At 51.1% G+C, this 16,359-nt stretch overlaps 1 protein-coding gene across 1 annotated transcript; it reads right to left on the reverse strand.

Moving 5' to 3' along the window:
* Window positions 1–7,747: 7,747 nt before the first annotated feature.
* On the reverse strand, window positions 7,748–16,089 carry Fkbp6 (FKBP prolyl isomerase family member 6 (inactive)). Its single transcript, XM_026396874.2, has 8 exons — window positions 16,033–16,089; window positions 15,842–15,959; window positions 15,369–15,458; window positions 14,392–14,594; window positions 12,559–12,678; window positions 9,272–9,466; window positions 9,056–9,165; window positions 7,748–7,838 (listed from the first exon to the last, which is right to left on the reverse strand). Exons 1-8 carry the CDS (start codon window positions 16,087–16,089, stop codon window positions 7,748–7,750), a joined length of 984 nt encoding a protein of 327 aa, XP_026252659.1.
* Window positions 16,090–16,359: the final 270 nt, after the last annotated feature.

The following is a 16,359-nucleotide window of genomic DNA, read 5'->3' on the forward strand; positions in this document are numbered from 1 at the left end:
CGAGCCAGACCGCCAGGTGGCCTGGACCCTCTGCACCCTCACAACCCCACCACCTCAACAGCCGCGCAAGGGGTGGCCTCTGCTGGCCTGGCCCTGAGGCCTGCAGTGTGGACCCGCACCTGGGGGAACCCAGCGACCCCTCAACGGTGGCGCTGTTGGGTGAGAAGGAAGAGAGGACCAGTAGCCGAGGGGAGAGAGACGCATGAGAGTTTATATGAAAAGAAATCACCCAGCGTCTGCACCGGGGCTCAGAGCCAGAGATGACATCGCCTCAGCTCAGTTACACGTTGGAAAGTGGGAGGCGGGTTTTGGAGGCCACTCTGCTCCTAGAGTCTCATGAGTGGAGGGAAGACCAGCCTAACCGCCACCTACAGAATGGGAGACTAGGGACTGGGCTTGAGTTGTCCCTGTTTTGCTGTTAAGCAGCCCAAGGCTAGGGCCTGGGGGTGGGATGTGACAGAAGAAACAAGTGATACGTTTGAGCAGGTACGCAGGTGCACATCTATAGTCCCAGCTACTTGAGAGGTTGAGGTGGGAGGATCACTTGAACCCAGGGGTTAAGGCCAACCTGGGGAACCTGGCAGGACCCTAACTCAAAGTATAAATAAAATTGGTCTCCATTTCTGTTTTTTCTTTTTTTGGTACCAAGGAGTGAACCAAAGGCACTGAAGCACTGAGCCACATTATTTTGAGACAGGGTCTCACTAGGTTGCTTACAGCCTTACTAAATTGCTGAGACTGGCTTCGAACCTGTGATCCTTCCGCCTCGGGGACTGCAGGGTGCGCCACACCAGGATCTATCCTCGTTTTCTAATACACAGCTCCTGAAAACCGTGGCATCTCCACGGTAATAAAGGGTTTTGTTTTGGTTTGCAAATGAGGCGACTGGTGGCTGGGGATTCCTGGACACCTCGGGTTAGGGGCTGGTTGCCAAGGAATCAGCCACGTGGTTAGTGAGGGATGTACCTCTGGAGGGGAGACAGGATGAAGGTTGAGTCGATCACCAATGGCCAATAATCTACTCCACTGCAGGAAGACACCACAGGCCTCCAAGAACAGGCTTCAGAGCGCGGTGAACACTCGCAGGTGCCAGCCCTCGCCCCACCCTTTACACTAAGCCGCGAACTCAGGTAACAGCAGTTCTGTAAGGCCATGGAAGGGTCTGCGGGGGACAGCCTGCACCGCCTGGAGTCGAGAAGCAGAGCCAGCGCTGAGCCCGAGGGTCAGCCTGTGTCAGAAGCCAGGTGTTCCCCAAGGGCCAGTGCTGTCCCTGGGACACAGAACAGGGACTTTGTATTTTCTTACACAGTGAGGAAAACGGGTGGGGTCATAGCTGGGAACCCTGGCTTTACATGACAGTCGCTAAGCCAACTGCTCACCTCACTCTCTGCGGCTGCAAACTGAGATTTTTCATAGTACGAGGAGGAGGCAGAGCGGATCATGTGCAAGGAAAGTGACAAGAGCCCTCGGAGCCAAGAATTGGTTGCTGAAATGAAAATGGAAGACCTGGAAAATGAAGTACCATTCCCGGGACGAGGGCATGGAAATATTTTCAGAAACTTAAGAGAACAGAGGATCCGCAGAGGAGCCACATCTGCCAACAGATGCTCAGGACAAGAGGACAGGGACAAACAAAACCCGATTATAAAGGGCAACTGGAAAGCCTGTGGCTCTGAGGCACCCCGGAAGCCAGGTGCTCAGCTGGAGGGGCTGTGCGCACCACCGCGAAGTGACAGAGCACCCAGAATATGACAGTAAGGAACTCCAGGGGGGAACCAGGCTCCTTACAGATTACCACCCAGAGACAGACTGTCTTCAGTGAGAAGGTCTAAAGGGGAAAGCGTGGGAACCATGAGCGGGGAAGAAGCCTGAGTGCCCTTAGCAGGAGGCACCAGGAGGGGAGGCCTGAGTGGGAAACAGGGGATGGAGATATGTGTGTGTATGTATATATATATATTATATACACACACACACACACACACACACACACACACACACACACACTTTTTTTTTTTTGCAGGGCTGGGGATCAAACCTAGTGCCTTGTGCGTGGGAGGCAAGTGTGCTGCCACCGGAGACAATCCTCAGCCTTCAGCTCCATGTTTTTAATCACATGTGAAGGCCTAAGAAACCATTTGATGGGGCTGGGGATGTGGCTCAAGTGGTAGCGCGGTCGCCTGGCATGCGTGCGACCTGGGTTCGATCCTCAGCACCACATACAAACAAAGATGTTGTGTCCGCCGAAAAGTTAAATAAATATTACAATTAAAAAAAAAATCATTTGTTGAGCTGGGTGCGGTAGTGCATGCCTGTAGTCCCAGCAAGGCAGGAGGATGGCAAGTTTGAGGCCAGCCTCAGCAACTTAGCCAGACTATCTGAAGATAAAAAGTAAAAAGGGGTAGGGGTGTGACTCAGTGGTAGAGCATTCCTGGGTTTAATTTCTAGGATAAAAAAAAATGAAAGAATTTCTTGGATATACAAAGATTCAGATAGTTTATCTCCTATATACCCAATTTCCAAATTTGCTCCGAAGTATCAGAACAAGGAAGTAAATCAAGAAAAGGGATCCAGGAAATAGTGGATTCCACACAGGAGATCAAAGCAGTGGTGGACAGCAGCTGGGCCTCTGCTTGGAGAACCGTCTGCAGGTTAGATAAATATGAGAGTGCAGGAGGGAAGTCCTGGGAGGAAGGGCTTCGCAGGTGGAATGGCACCAGGGTTTTCAAAAAGATAAGGCTACGATAAAGGCAAACAGTTGAGTAATTGGAAATTACAGGAAAAACAAACTCTTTAGAAGTACAGAGTTGTTTTTTTTTTAAGTTAATAATAATCACCTCATACAGAGCAGAGCACAGGAAAATCTTAGTTTATGAACCAAAAACATCAGGATGGGAACGTAACTTTCGCTGTACTAATCCAAGAGTGGCAAGAAGGAAAGAAATGGTACAATGTGATTGCAGGAAGTCAACAGATAACGCCTAAAACAATAAACCAAAAAATGACAACATGAACACAGTATTTGGCTCTACAGAAGACTCCCCAGAAGGGACAGTTACAAGGCAAAGCTGGTCTCCCTTCTGTACAGGAGTTTTAGCTTGCTGGCTCTGGGCCAGATGGCAGGGCTTGGCTCAGGGGTTCTATCGCTTACTGGCCATGCCACCTTGGCAAGTTACTTGGCCCCTTCGTGTCTAGCTCATCCTTGTAGAGACCCTCCTCTGCATAGTGGAGCTACTGTATTAAAACACTGATCCATATGACACGTGTAAAAGAATCCCTGGCACATAAAGTATGACACGTAAAAATTTTGACCAAAGTTAATAAAAATAAACTGGGGAAAAACCTTAATGAACCTGTAGTAATGCTCTCAAAGCAATCTAGAACAAAAACAAAATATGACAAACCCAAAGAATGAAAGCCAGGCTCAGGTGAGCCGTGGGGCCATCACAGGGTGGCCTGTGAGGGCTGCAGCCCTGGTGGCTCCTCGGAAAGCTTCCCAAGTCACTTCTAGCGCAGTGGCACCTCCCTGGGCTCCTAGTTTTGCCACCTGCCTTCCGTTAGCTCTTGGCTAACCTGTGCCTTACAGCTCCAGTTCTTTCCCCCAGCTACCGCAGGCCATTTCCAGGCCCTGGGCACGGCAGCCAGCCTCCATAGGCAAGCACCCCCCCTGCACTGCCGATGGGCCGTCCTCCAGGCCGGGGGAGCAGAGTCTCCCTCCCACCAGGACTGCGGCTCACGGGGCTCCTCCTGTGTTCCCTGTGATTTAGCTGATGGTTCTGTCCTATTAGACACCAATCCCTGCAGGCCAGGACTGCAGGCGCAGCACGGGGCCTCTTTCTCTGGGCCACACAGCTCCAGACAGCGTCTAAAGAGAGCCAGCTCCACAGATGGCAGAAGAGGTCACTGATGGCTTCACCACTGGTGGCCAAGCAAGAAGGACCGAGCTCCCTCTGCAGCTGTGCCTCATAAACAGGCAGCAACAAACCTCACCTGCTCTCAAACCAGGACTCTCCCATTTCCTTTTCTGGCGTGACTTTTCCCCACAACACAAGGTCTTGCTAGGTTGCCCAGAGTGGCCTTGAACTCCCAGGCTCAAGCAGTCCTCCTGCCTCAGCCTCCCACGTAGCTAGACTGCAGGGGAGCACCACCGCTCGAAGGATTTTAAGGATGGAAGCTGCCACCCTCCACCTTCAAAGTTCACCTGACAGTAATGTTCAATGGAAATGACCAGAAAGGCCATCTAATCTCACATGTCACCCACTTCACAGGGGACCTCTAGCTCTGTTCAGATAGACCTAACAGGTGCCCTAGCTCCCGAGCTGACCAACCCTGGGAGAGCACAGTGGAGGGTCCAATTCTGAGTGCTCCCCATGTTGGGAAGTGCCCCCCGTGCATGGTAGGACATTTAACTAGTAAACCCTCTGAGCAGGCCAAGCTCGGCTTCCTATGGTGTTTGCTTACTGCTCTGACCTTGGGAAACCACAAAACAAATCTCACCACTTAGATGAGAATAGCTACAGTGCATCCTTTATGTCTTTTCCAAACACAATTAAATGACTGTGAAGGTCTCAGACACTAGCACATTAGGACAGGAAGGGTATCACACAAACTCCAATTGCAAGTGGTGATAGGTACAGAAACAGGACTAGAAAAAAGGTTAATCACCACTCCAAGTGTTTCCAACTCTGACGGCGGTTCTGAGGGCCCAGGAAGAATCAAGGCTGCTGTGGGGAAGGCAGCTCTGCTGTTGGGCAATGCCTGCTGGGGAGTCTCAGGGTCCCACAAACCCATGAGCCCTGCCTCCAGTGCTTCGCAAACCATAGGAAAAGCAGCTCTTAAGCAGCTTATCAAAAGTTGCTCTGGGTCCATTATAAACCTCTAGGTCTTCTGATGTTCTGAGAAAAACCTTCTTAGGTTGACTGCTGTGATGACCCGAAGCCAGCTCCCAGCTGGCAGCGTGTGCCAGGCCCTTGAGTCCTGAGGGAAATGACAGTGGGCCGCCACCGTGGACTCTGTCTGTTCCTGCAGCTGTTCAGCTCCTAGCACCAGGAGTGGCCAGACTCCTTACCACAAGCTGGCAGATGGTCCCCTGCCAGACCCAGCAAGACCAGGTGCTGCCTGGAGAGCAGGCTGGCTTTCTGTCTATCTGCCTGTGCCCTCCACTCCTGTGCCACCGTGTTGCATATTGTCACTCCCACCCACATTGGTCCTGGAGAGGGGACACTCCTGGGACTCCACCTCCCCAGGCCAGGCCAGATCCCCCTGGGTGAGGAGGGGTGTGCACAGCTGGGCCCTCTTTGCCGTGGGTGAGGGCCTGAGGGAAATGACAGTCCCCGAGGCCCTCAGCACTGCCTGGCCTCCACATGCCCGGGTACTGTGCACACTCCTGCCTGGAGTCTGTGAGCTGCTCCCAGGTGCCCTTCAGTAACCCTCTTTTTGGATGACGGTGGAGAGTTACTGGCAATACCAAGAATCTTGCCAGCCGACGGAGCCTGCAGCCTGCGGATGTGTTGGAAAGGAGGGGCACACCATTCTGACCATCTTACACTTGGTGCAACCATCCCATACAGGGCCAATCATCACAGGCACCGTTCCCAGGGCTACAAAATATAAAGACAAAAAGACACGGTCTCTGTTCTCAAAAAACCCAGCCTCCTTCAATCAGAGGCTCAAAGATCACACTTGAGGCGCTGGGGATGTGGCTCAAGCGGTAGCGCGCTCGCCTGGCATGCGTGCGGCCCAGGTTCGATCCTCAGCACCACATACCAACAAAGATGTTGTGTCCGCCGAGAACTAAAAAATAAATATTAAAAAAATTAAAAAAAAAAAAAAAAAAAAAGATCACACTTGAGAGGACACTCACTCCACCAGAAGGAACCTCGTCAAGTCAAGAACACTCAGCATCTAGAGACGACGACACAACTGAAAACGGCCCGGCTAAGACAAGGCCATCAGGATGATCACGGTTTTAGCCTCTTTTAAATGACTGGCAAGGCCACAAGTACAACAGAAAACAGGGAGCAGGGAGACTGCCAACAACAAAAGCTGACATTTAACAACAATGGGCATGTGACAATTGCCAGTTCAGCCATAAATATGGTCACTGTTGCTGCCAAGATAAAACACTTCAGTTAGGAATACCAAGGAATACCACGAGTGAGGTGGCCAACCTGCAATCCCAGCAACTTGGGAGGCTGAGGCAGGAGGACCGCAAGTTTAAAGCCAGCCTCAGCAACTTAGTGAGCCCTTAAGTAACTCACACTCTGTCTCAAAACATGAAAAAGGCTGGGGATATGGCTTTGTGGTTAAGAAGCCCTGGGTTCAATCCCCGGTATCTATCCTATCCACCCCCAAAAAAAGAAGCAACACCTAAGAAACCACCTAAATAGCACCAGCCTCAAATTCTTAGACTAAGGAGGCGTTGCAGGTACAGAAGATGGAGAGGAAGGCTGTCACCCAGGGAGGTATCCCAAGATGTGGTTTGCGGCTGGGCCCTGGAAGGACAGGACAGTCACTAATGGCAGGACCTGTTGGATCCCGATGCACTGTCTGGCAAACGGCCACCTCTGTCCATCTCTCCTGGACATTAACAAAGCCAAACGTCTTCTGGCCTTTCTCCCAGGACACCTGCAGGCTGGGGTCACAAGGGCATGTCAGGAGGAAGGCAATGTCTACCCGAGGCCTGTGGTGGCACCTCACAGGGCAGACCAGCGGCTCGGAGCGCATGCGAGCATGGAGGGTGAAGGGGCCTCTTCACCGCCCTCCCCTCTCCGGCTGCTTTTGTAGAGATGGAGGAGGCAGCGACAAAGGCTAGATCCACCGCACAGAGCCGCTCCACAGCTGTTCTCTTGCTCTTGTTTAACTTCTCTCGAGAGAGGGAGGTATCTGCCCAGCTAAGCAGATGTTAAAGGCAGGTGATTTTGTTTCCATCAAGTTTCCTAAGTAACAGCAGACCAGCCCTGAAGGGTATCTCATGTCCCCATGGCGCCATCTACCCTGGGCTGTTACGTCAGGAGCTCTGTGCTTGGGACAGATTTTGCTGTTGGTTCCAGCACCTTCCCAATCTCTAGTTCTGTTGGTAGAATTTAAGAGGCACATCGCGACCCTACCCACCTCAACGCCTAGATTTCATCAAATTTAGAGCTGTATCAGAGGCAAAGTGAGACTGGAGGTTTTCAAATTCTTAGGAAAAATCAGATGAAAAGCCTGATTCTTTGCTTTGAAGCCCAGCAAAATTGTCACATTAATAAAACTTTATCTCCACGAGGAGAACATAAAATATGGAAAAAAAAAAAGTACTCATGCCAGGTACGGTGGCGCAGGCCTGTAACCCCAGCAGCTCAGGAGGCTGAGGCAGGAGGATCGCGAGTTCAAAGCCAGCCTCAGCAACTCAGTGAGACTTTTATCTCTAAATAATATTTAAATACAAAAGAGGCCTGGAGATGTGGCTCAGTGGTTGAGTGCCCCCAAGTTCAAACCCCCAATATCCCCCCCACCACACAAAAAAAGTTTTTTTTCGAAGTGTTAAGCTCACAGCCTCCCAAATAAACCTAGAGATTTAACCTCCAAGTCTTGCTAATCTTCCCAGGGTGATCTTCTCTGTGAGAAGGCTCACCACGGTGCGTTGTGTCCTCAGCTGCCACAGGCGCTTTCCTCCTCCCCCTCCACACTCAACAGTGCAAGGCCACCATTCCTGGGGGGCACAGGGGAAGAGCCGAGGTGACTGGGCGTCCAGTCCTCTCCACTACCTTCAGCGCTCTCCTGCTGTGGAGCTGTTCTCACAAGGGGCAAACATCCGGTGGCACATCTCCTTCTCTCTGTCCGTGTAGTCCCTGTAATAACTGGACAGAGGACAGAGTTTGTAAGAGGTGGCACCTGGTGGCTGGAATTCTCTGCTCAGGTACAGAGACGCTGAAAACTCAACAGGCCTTCAACTGAACCAGGGGTGGGTGCAAGTGAGGCTGGAGGGGCTGGGTCACAGCCGGTCTAGAAGCCTTGGACACAAAGCCACCACTTGAAAAGATGGCAGCCATGAAGGCTGAAGCCCCTCCACATGGGGATCCTGACCAAGTCCTGCCACGCAACCCCTCACACTCAGTGCTTCCAGCTTATCTTGAGATTTTCTGCTAAGGAACTGTCAGAGTCCAAAACTCCCACATCTAACAAGAGAGGATATTCTTATGCTTCCGAAAGTCAATTTCTGGAAGGTCTTAAAAGGCCTAAAATACAACACTTTGATCCAAATATAAGAGATGCACACACCTCACTCAATGCCAAGAAAGGTTTGAGTAGCTGGGTTGACTGTTGAACGTTATGACAGAGGAGTAGAGAATCTGACCAACGCAGAGGAACAGAAATATACCTTAGAAAACAGTTACTGTCTTACTAGGTGACTTCATTTATCAGAGAATATTTTTGAAGTTTTCTCCAAAATGAACCCACAACTTCCAGTCAGAAAAATTATGTTGCCAAAAGTCAGGCGAGAATCAGACCTGATACTCATTTCTGATCCCACAGAATGCCACAGTCTGTTGAGAACAGTGGGCGAGTTTCGGGTGGTGTGGGCAGTTAGTCTAAAGCATGGGACACACTGAGGATTATACGGGTTGCTGGGCACAGGGTCACATGCCTGTAATCCCGGTGACTTGGGAGGTTGAGGCAGGAGGATTACAAGTTTGAGACCAGCATTAGCAATGTAGTGAGACCCTGTCCCAAAATAAAATATAAAAAGGGCTGGGGGCATAGCTCACTGGTTACATACCACCAGGGTTCAATCCCTAGTCCCAGAGAAAAAATTATACTGCCCCATGTTTCTAGGGGGCGCTTATCTGCAGGGTGGGGCACAGGAAAATAAGAAATGATGACGTCTTATTTGGCAGTTGGTCCCCATTCCTACCAGGGAATGCTGGTGTAGGGCACTGAGCACTTCAGAAAACCAGCTCTAGATGGGGCTGCCTCCCAAATGGTCACCAGCCAGGCCTCCACCCAGGTGGCTGGACCAGAAAGATAGCTCCATCTCACTCCACCTGTGGTCACATTCCTGCTGACAGAGTCTCACCTGGCCAGTTTCTTCAGCTCGTTATTAATGTCATGGTTGAAGGGCTGTTCCTTCTGGGCTCGCACTAGAAAATCCCGGGCCTGCTGGTACTCGGTCAGGAGGAGGCAAGCCTGTGGGACAGCGCAGAGCTTTCAGAGCTCACTTGGGAAGGGGGCCTCCCGGCAGCGAGTGAGCTGAGCACGCTGCCCCTTTTCTTGGCATCTGTCCCCAGCTCACCTGTCCACACCTGAAGAGGGCCTTGGCATTCTTTTGGTCAATGATCAGAGCCTGCTCTCCATAGCGCAGGGCCATGGTGGGTCGGTCTAGCTTCAGGTACGCAAAAGACAGGTTAAGGAGAACAAGGAGCTTGGCCGCCTCCACCAGGTGCTGCTCTTCAGGGGGAGCCAGGCGCCGGTGGAGAAGCAGCAAGGCCTGCAGGGGGGAGAGGAGCATCTCACACACTGGAACCCAGGAGCTGAAAACAGGAGCTCGGCAAGGTTGCAGGACACAGAGGTCCACGAGTAAAAGTCAGGAAATTCTAACAAACAGCAGCTCAAACTTCTGGCTCTGAGCAGGGCCAGCAGCACAGGTCCTCTACTCTCGTCCAACTCTGAGGAGTAAGGAAGTTGTGCCACCAAGAGCAAAGGCCAGGAGAGGGGCAACAGCTGGGTGTCAGTGGCCAACCCAAAGCTCAGAGCCCAAGGAGCCGGGAACTGATGGAATCAGAAGCAGAACTTTTGAGGGGGCAGAGATGGAGCTGAGAAAGGGCAGATAGGGCCTTCTCGCTTCCTATCCATCCAGGTGGCTACCACCTCAGGAATCAGGTGGTCTATTTTTTGAAGAAATGGAAAAGAGGCTCTTGATCCAGGAACAGGATGGAGCTGGGGCAGGTGTGATGTGGGTGACAGGTGGCTGACGGACAGGACAGTCAGCAGTAGATGGTGAGGCTCTGACCTGCTCCCCTGCTCACTCCCACCGGCAGCACTGCGGCTAGGCGCACGTGCCAGACAGAAGCTGCGGCACTTTACGCACATTAGGTGTGCAGCTGCCACTGGCCAGACTCCAGTGTGCCCTGCCAGGCCCTGAAGTCCATCAGCTTCCAGATGCTTCTTTCAAATCTCAGCAGCCACTCAAGGACAGCCTCTAGGGAGAGGAGCCCTCCGGCAGCCATCCTCCCTCCTTCCACAGCAGCAGATCCTCTGCTGGGACACCACAGAGTGCATCTGCTGGCCTTCCCTGCGGCTAGGAACGGCCAAGAGAATTCGGGAAAAGACGTGAAAGGAAGATGGAGAACCAAGCAACAAAGAGGCGACTTGAGGGACACAGAGGGGAGGCTGCAGAAGAACTGGACGGAGGATAAGAAACCTCTCAGCTCAGCAAGAGGCAACGGTTACACACCCTCAACAACACAAACCCAATGCCAACTTTGAAAATGATAACCCATCATCAGGAGACCCACAGCGAGGGCTACGGCCTCAACTTCTGTATTGAGAAGCCAACGTCAGAAGGCAAGAGATCATTCACCAGCGCAGACCGTGGAGAAGGCAGCACACAGCGTCACCAGGGAAGCTTCAGGGGTCAGGCTCGGGAGGAGGGGCTGCTTGAAGTAGGCGGCTCAAGGAGCTTCCAAGTACTACATCGACCTCTCCACGAGGCTGCCTGGACCTTCCAAGTCCACCTCACACTCTAAAGTGGCAGCATGTGATGTCCTCTTCCCTCCCCTTGCTGGGGTACACTCACATATGCCTGATGCAGCAGATTTTGCCCAATACCTACTTCCCAGTGTTTGACACTGCCAACTCATTCTATGAAACAACATGCTAATTAAAAAACATTTTAGGGGGCTCGAGATGTGGCTCAAGTGGTAGTGCGCTTGCCCAGCATGCATGAGGCACTGAGTTAGATCCTCAGCAACACATAAAAAAAAAAATAAAAATATTGTGTCCACTTAAAACTAAAAATATTAAAAAAAAAAAAAACATTTTAGGCCAGGGGCGTAGCTCAGTGTTAGAACATCTGCCTAGCATGCACGAGGCCCTGAATTCCATCCCTACCACTGCAGTTTCCCAGTTCCCATATATATATATATATAACGTGGGTCTGGCCAGAAATATATTTTTAAAAATATATTTTGGTTATAAATGGACACAATACCTTTATTTTGTTTATTTTTTATGTAGTGCTGAGGATACAACCCAGTGCCTCACAGGTGTTAGGCAAGTGCTCCACCACTGAGCCATAATCCCAGCCCCAGATGTATATTTTCATTGTATTTATTATTTGTGTGTGCAGTACTGGCGGTTGAACCCAGGGGCACTTTACCATGGAGTTACCACCTCTTGTCAATCTTGGGCCTTAGGCTTCTGAGTTGCTAAGATTACAGGTGTGTGCCACAAACCAGGCAGGCAGTGACAGAAGTCTTGGGGAGATTTCTGGAATACTTTAAAAAATATTTTTCATTTTTTAGTTGTAGTTGGTCACAATACCTTTGTTTTATTTATTTTTATGTGGTGCTGAGGATCGAACCCAAGGCCTCGCGCGTGCTAGGTGAGTGCTCTACTGCTGAGCCACAGCTCCAGCCCCTGGAATACTCTTAAGGTAAATACACACCATACTCTCCTCCCCTCCCTTCTTACAATCATGATAACCTTGTGACCTAAAGACTGAGTGACCTTCTTAAGAGGAAAAAGACAACCAAGACATTCCAGGGTGGGCAAGGACACAGAGGAGGGTGGGTAAGCATACAGAGGAGGCTGGCACCCTGTGACCATGTGACTGCTACACCAGCCTTGCACTGCCTCCTTCACTATTCCCTTACATAAAAATTAAGTTTCCAGCTTTCAAAGTACTGTTTTTCAGGATTCTGTTGCTTTCCACTAGATGCAAATCCTTCATAGCCTAGGCTCAGTATGCCAACGGACAGGGTCAGAATGCCTAGACTACCTTGTTTGCCTCAGAGACTGGGGTACAGTTTGGCGCATGGAAAGTGCTCCTACTGTTTGTTGAATGAATGATGCAGAAAAGGTTGCAGAAAACTGCTGTCAGTATAACCTGCACGGGGACCATCATCCTCAGAAGCTTGGTGAGAAGACAATGAGCCCAGAGAGCAGTGCCATCTCCACCAACAGAGGGATAGGAAGTGCAGAAGGCAACCAGGGTACAGAAGCCAGGTAGGAGGATGGCAAACCGGGAAGGAGATTCTTAAAAATTAATTGACTTTAGTTTTTTTTAGACAATGGGATCGAATATTTTCAACTTCTAAATAAAGTATACCCACAGGTAAGCGCAAAAATAAGTGGATAGTTATATAACAAATTTCCATGACCTAACGACACCCATGTGCCAGAGGGAGACCAAAACACACAACATCACCACATCTCCCAGTCAATAACCCCCGTCACGAGGACTTTCTTCAAGATTTTTCTTAACAGCTGCTCACAAAGAGCAGGGAAAGACACACGTTTTTATGCTTTTTAAGCAATGAAGTTTTCGAGATTTACATTTAACTTTCAAAGCATCCTTACCCGTTTATACCTCACTTTGGCATCATAGAAGCGATTTTGGCGGAAAAGGTAATTGCCAAACTCCCTTTCAGTTGTTGCCACTTTGAGTACCTTCTGAAGAGGAAATTGGTCTTGCTGCTCCTGAGGATCAAAGAAAAGAATCCCCAGTAAGGAAGTCAAAAGCCACAATGCTACAATACAAGTGCACTGCAGCCGGGACCACGGAAACTGTGAATCCTGTTGAGTCCTCCATGTGTGCAGAAGTCATCCCAACAGAGGCTGCGAGAGGTTACTGGCCTATTTTCCAGGCTAGAGCCAGAGGGAAACCGCAGCAGCTGACCTCGAGACGCTCACTGAGGCAACAGCATCCACAGCCTTAAGAACCGACGGAGCTCACCCAGCATGGACTCGGGCTCACAGCAGCACCTGTCCAGCAAGCTTCACCAGCTCCTGGTTTGTTCAGAGCTCTGGTGGTCTTTGTGGTCATGATCCCAAGTGTCAGAATCACCCACAGAAGCCAGGTGTGGTGGCACCAGCCTATAATCCCAGAGATTTAGGAAGCTAAGGCAGGAGGTGAGCAAGTTCAAGGCCAGTCTTGACAACTGAGAAACACCCCATCTCGAAGTAAAAAATAAAAAGGGATAGGGATGTGGCTCAGTGGTAGAGCACCCCCCGAGTTCAATCCCCAGCGCATACGTGCGTGCGCACACAAACACACACACAAAATCACCTGCAAAGCCTCTTCTCCGCCCCCCCCCCCCGAGATCCTACATCACTACCTGAGGTGGGTCCCAGGCACCTCCAAAAACTTATACTCTGTGGAAGATGAGAAAAAGTGAAATTCTTACTTGGAGCTCTTGACAGTTTATGGAGATTCCGTATCATATGGAAACGCAAAACCTGGGAAGGACATCTAAGGGCATGTATGCAGTGTGCCACATGGTAAAGACAGTGCGTATGATTGCTGACAGGACCTAAGCCCAGCATCTACCAGAAGGGGTTAACAGGAGGCTACAGGATAAGGTCAAGACTTAAGTTACATTGGGCGCAGAGGTGCATGCCTATAATCCCAGCGGCTCAGGAGGCTGAGGCAGAAGGAGTTCAAAGCCAGCCTCAGGAAAAAAAACAAGTCACTAAACAACTCAGTGAGACTCTGCTCTAAATAAAAAACAAAGTTGGGGATGTGGCTCAATGGTCCACTGCCCCTTAGTTCAATCCCTGGTACTTAAAAAAAAAAAAAAAGATAAGTAACCACTCATCCCAGCTTACGCCTGATGTCCGATTATCTTGCCCAGTTACCAGTGCCTTTTTTCACTCTCCAGTGCCCTAAACAGGATCATAAATTATAGTCACCTTAGTTATAAGCTACCAATGCCTGACTCCCTGGAAAACAAACAGTGCTAAAAATCCGTTCCCTGTCTTTCTTTTATTTAGAGAGAGAATTTAAATATTTATTTTTCAGTTTTCATGGGACACAACATCTTTGTATGTGGTGCTGGGGATTGAACCCGGGCCGCACGCATGCCAGGCCAGTGTACTACTGCTTGAGCCACATCCCCAGCCCCTATTCCCTGTCTTTTAAGGAAATCCAGGCAAAGGGTGAATGAGTGATCAGCTCAACCTGCGAACCCATATCCATACCTTGGCCCCACACATTTATCTCAGAGGTGGCCCCACACATTTATCTCAGAGGGAGGAGACTAGGAGGTGAAGTCCTCTTCCACTATCACCATGCAGGAAGCCTGGGGGAATCTGGACTCCCAAAATCAAGGTCGGCGGGCTAGCTAGGAGGACCACCCAAACAAACTCATCCCTCCTTCCGGAAAGTGTTGGCACCTGTACTCAAGAACTTACAGCTGAAAGGGCACAAAACTTGTCTGACTCAGCTGAGTCCAGGAAATCAAGCAGCTCGATCTCGAACAGGACAGTAGTGTTGGGGGGAATCAGGGGAGGACAGCCCAGCGTTCCATAGGCATAGGTTGGTTTGAACAGAAACCTGGCCAGCTCCCCTCTCCGCATGCTCAGAAGACCCAGTTCCATACCCCAGAGGGTAATGTCTGAAAGAAGGGACAGAGAACTCACTTCAAGCTCACCCATCATCCTGTTCAATACCATCATCTCTTCCCCCTTCCAAGTCCATACCCCAAGCCTTCTGCATTGTGGTCCCAGCTGCCGGTCAGCCTTGCTTCCTGTGCCCCTCCCATTCCCAAACTCCAGCTTCTCCCCACTCAGCAGTATTCTGGCATCTATGTTTCCTTCTGGCTCCTTCTTCCTGCTGTGTCTGCCTCCTCACCCCATGTTCAGATTCTACCCCTAACTTACTCAAAGTTAAGAGCTAATTTTGAATGCCCTCTTCCATGAATCCTTCTGTGATCCTCCCAGCTGAAACTACTCATGCCTTCATCAACCGCACCCACAACACTGCACATACCTTCCAGGCCCTCAGCCAGTTCGACCTAATTGTCTTAATGTAAATCAATCTCTGCCACATGGAAGTTCTTAATAGCAGTAATGGCCTCATTATCTGAGTACAAACTTTTATTTATTTTGGTACTTGTGGTGGCAAGCAAGCATCCATGGACTGTTTACTTAACAAATGAACAAGGATATGTACCCAATGGGTAAGTGGGGGTAGGTTAGGATTCGAAGATAATCTCGCCAGTTAGCCACCACCCAGAAAGCTGGGTCTTCAGGGGAAATGGGAAACAGAACATGGCTGGTTCACTAAAAGACAGCCTCAGAAAAACCAACTGTAAGAACCTGGGCTTTGGACAGTTTCCCATTCCTAAAACCTTGTGCGCCTTCTTTTCCTGCTCCCAGTCTGAACTTACCTTCTCCAAGTTTCATTAGTCGCGGAGTTTTCCTGAAACAATTAGAATCGAAAGGCTTGTCCATGTGCTCCAAATATCCAGAATATTTCACTAGGACAGAAGAGAGTGGTGAGGAAAACCCGCAAGGCACCCTCACCAGCATGACCCTGAGTGTGCAGAGTTACTCCACGGGAACACAGGACTGCGTGAGCTGGAGCTGCTCGAGACCCCGAGCTGCTCGAGACCCCGAGCCACAGGGGACTCTTGGCGTTGTGGACGCGGCTCTTGGGCCCCGAGGCTCAGAGTTCCACTCTTGCGCCTTGGCGCGCTCCGCGTTCAGGGTGGCATCACGCAGAGGGCACATGGCATCCTTCACGGTCCCCTTAGAGAGTGCACTCAAAAATTAATAAATTAAAAACAACAAAGAAACACGTGGCCTCCTTCTCCCCAAAGGAAATGCAGTCCGAGAACACAGGACAGCCCTGCCCCCGTACCTAGCACCGAGGCGTCAGGTGTCACCAGGTCCCCGGTGCCCTCTCGGATGACGTCCTTCAGCACGCCCCGGTCTCCGGTAATGTCCAGCATCCTCTGACTCAGGCGCTGGTAGGGCGACTGGGAGAGTGAGAGAGGCAGACCTCAGAGCCCCAGACCACCCTAGACCCTGATGCGGCGTCCTAGGCCCTACCTGGCCGGGGGCGTCGTCCCCTTCCAGGCCTCCCGGGTTCCGGGCGCTGCCCCCCATGTCCGCGCCGCCAGCCCTGCGCGCCGCGCGAGCCCTCAGCCCGCCCCAGGCTGCCCGCTGGCCGGGGCTCTGAGGTTCCGGAGGTTCCAAGGGCGGCCCACCGCGCCCTCGTACCCCGCAGGCCGCTCCCGACGGCGGCGTTCCGTTCTGGGGCCACGAGAAGTTGCTCATTGCCGGGGAACAACCGCCGCCAACGGCCTGCACGCGGCAGGAACCTCACGGGCCAACGGCGGAGCACGTGCAGGGGACGCGCGAGGGCCTGGAGGGAGG

Source organism: Urocitellus parryii, chromosome 9, assembly GCF_045843805.1.
Source record: "Urocitellus parryii isolate mUroPar1 chromosome 9, mUroPar1.hap1, whole genome shotgun sequence".
NCBI lineage: Eukaryota > Metazoa > Chordata > Mammalia > Rodentia > Sciuridae > Urocitellus > Urocitellus parryii.

Coding starts and splice junctions, on each gene's coding strand:
- Fkbp6 (XM_026396874.2), bottom strand. CDS start 16,089: ATGGGGGGCAGCGCCCGGAACCCGGGAGGCCTGGAAGGGGACGACGCC. Junction 15,459..15,841: donor ACCTGACGCCTCGGTGCTAG/GTACGGGGGCAG, acceptor CTTCTGTCCTAG/TGAAATATTCTGGATATTTG. Junction 14,595..15,368: donor ACTAATGAAACTTGGAGAAG/GTAAGTTCAGAC, acceptor CCCTTCTTTCAG/ACATTACCCTCTGGGGTATG.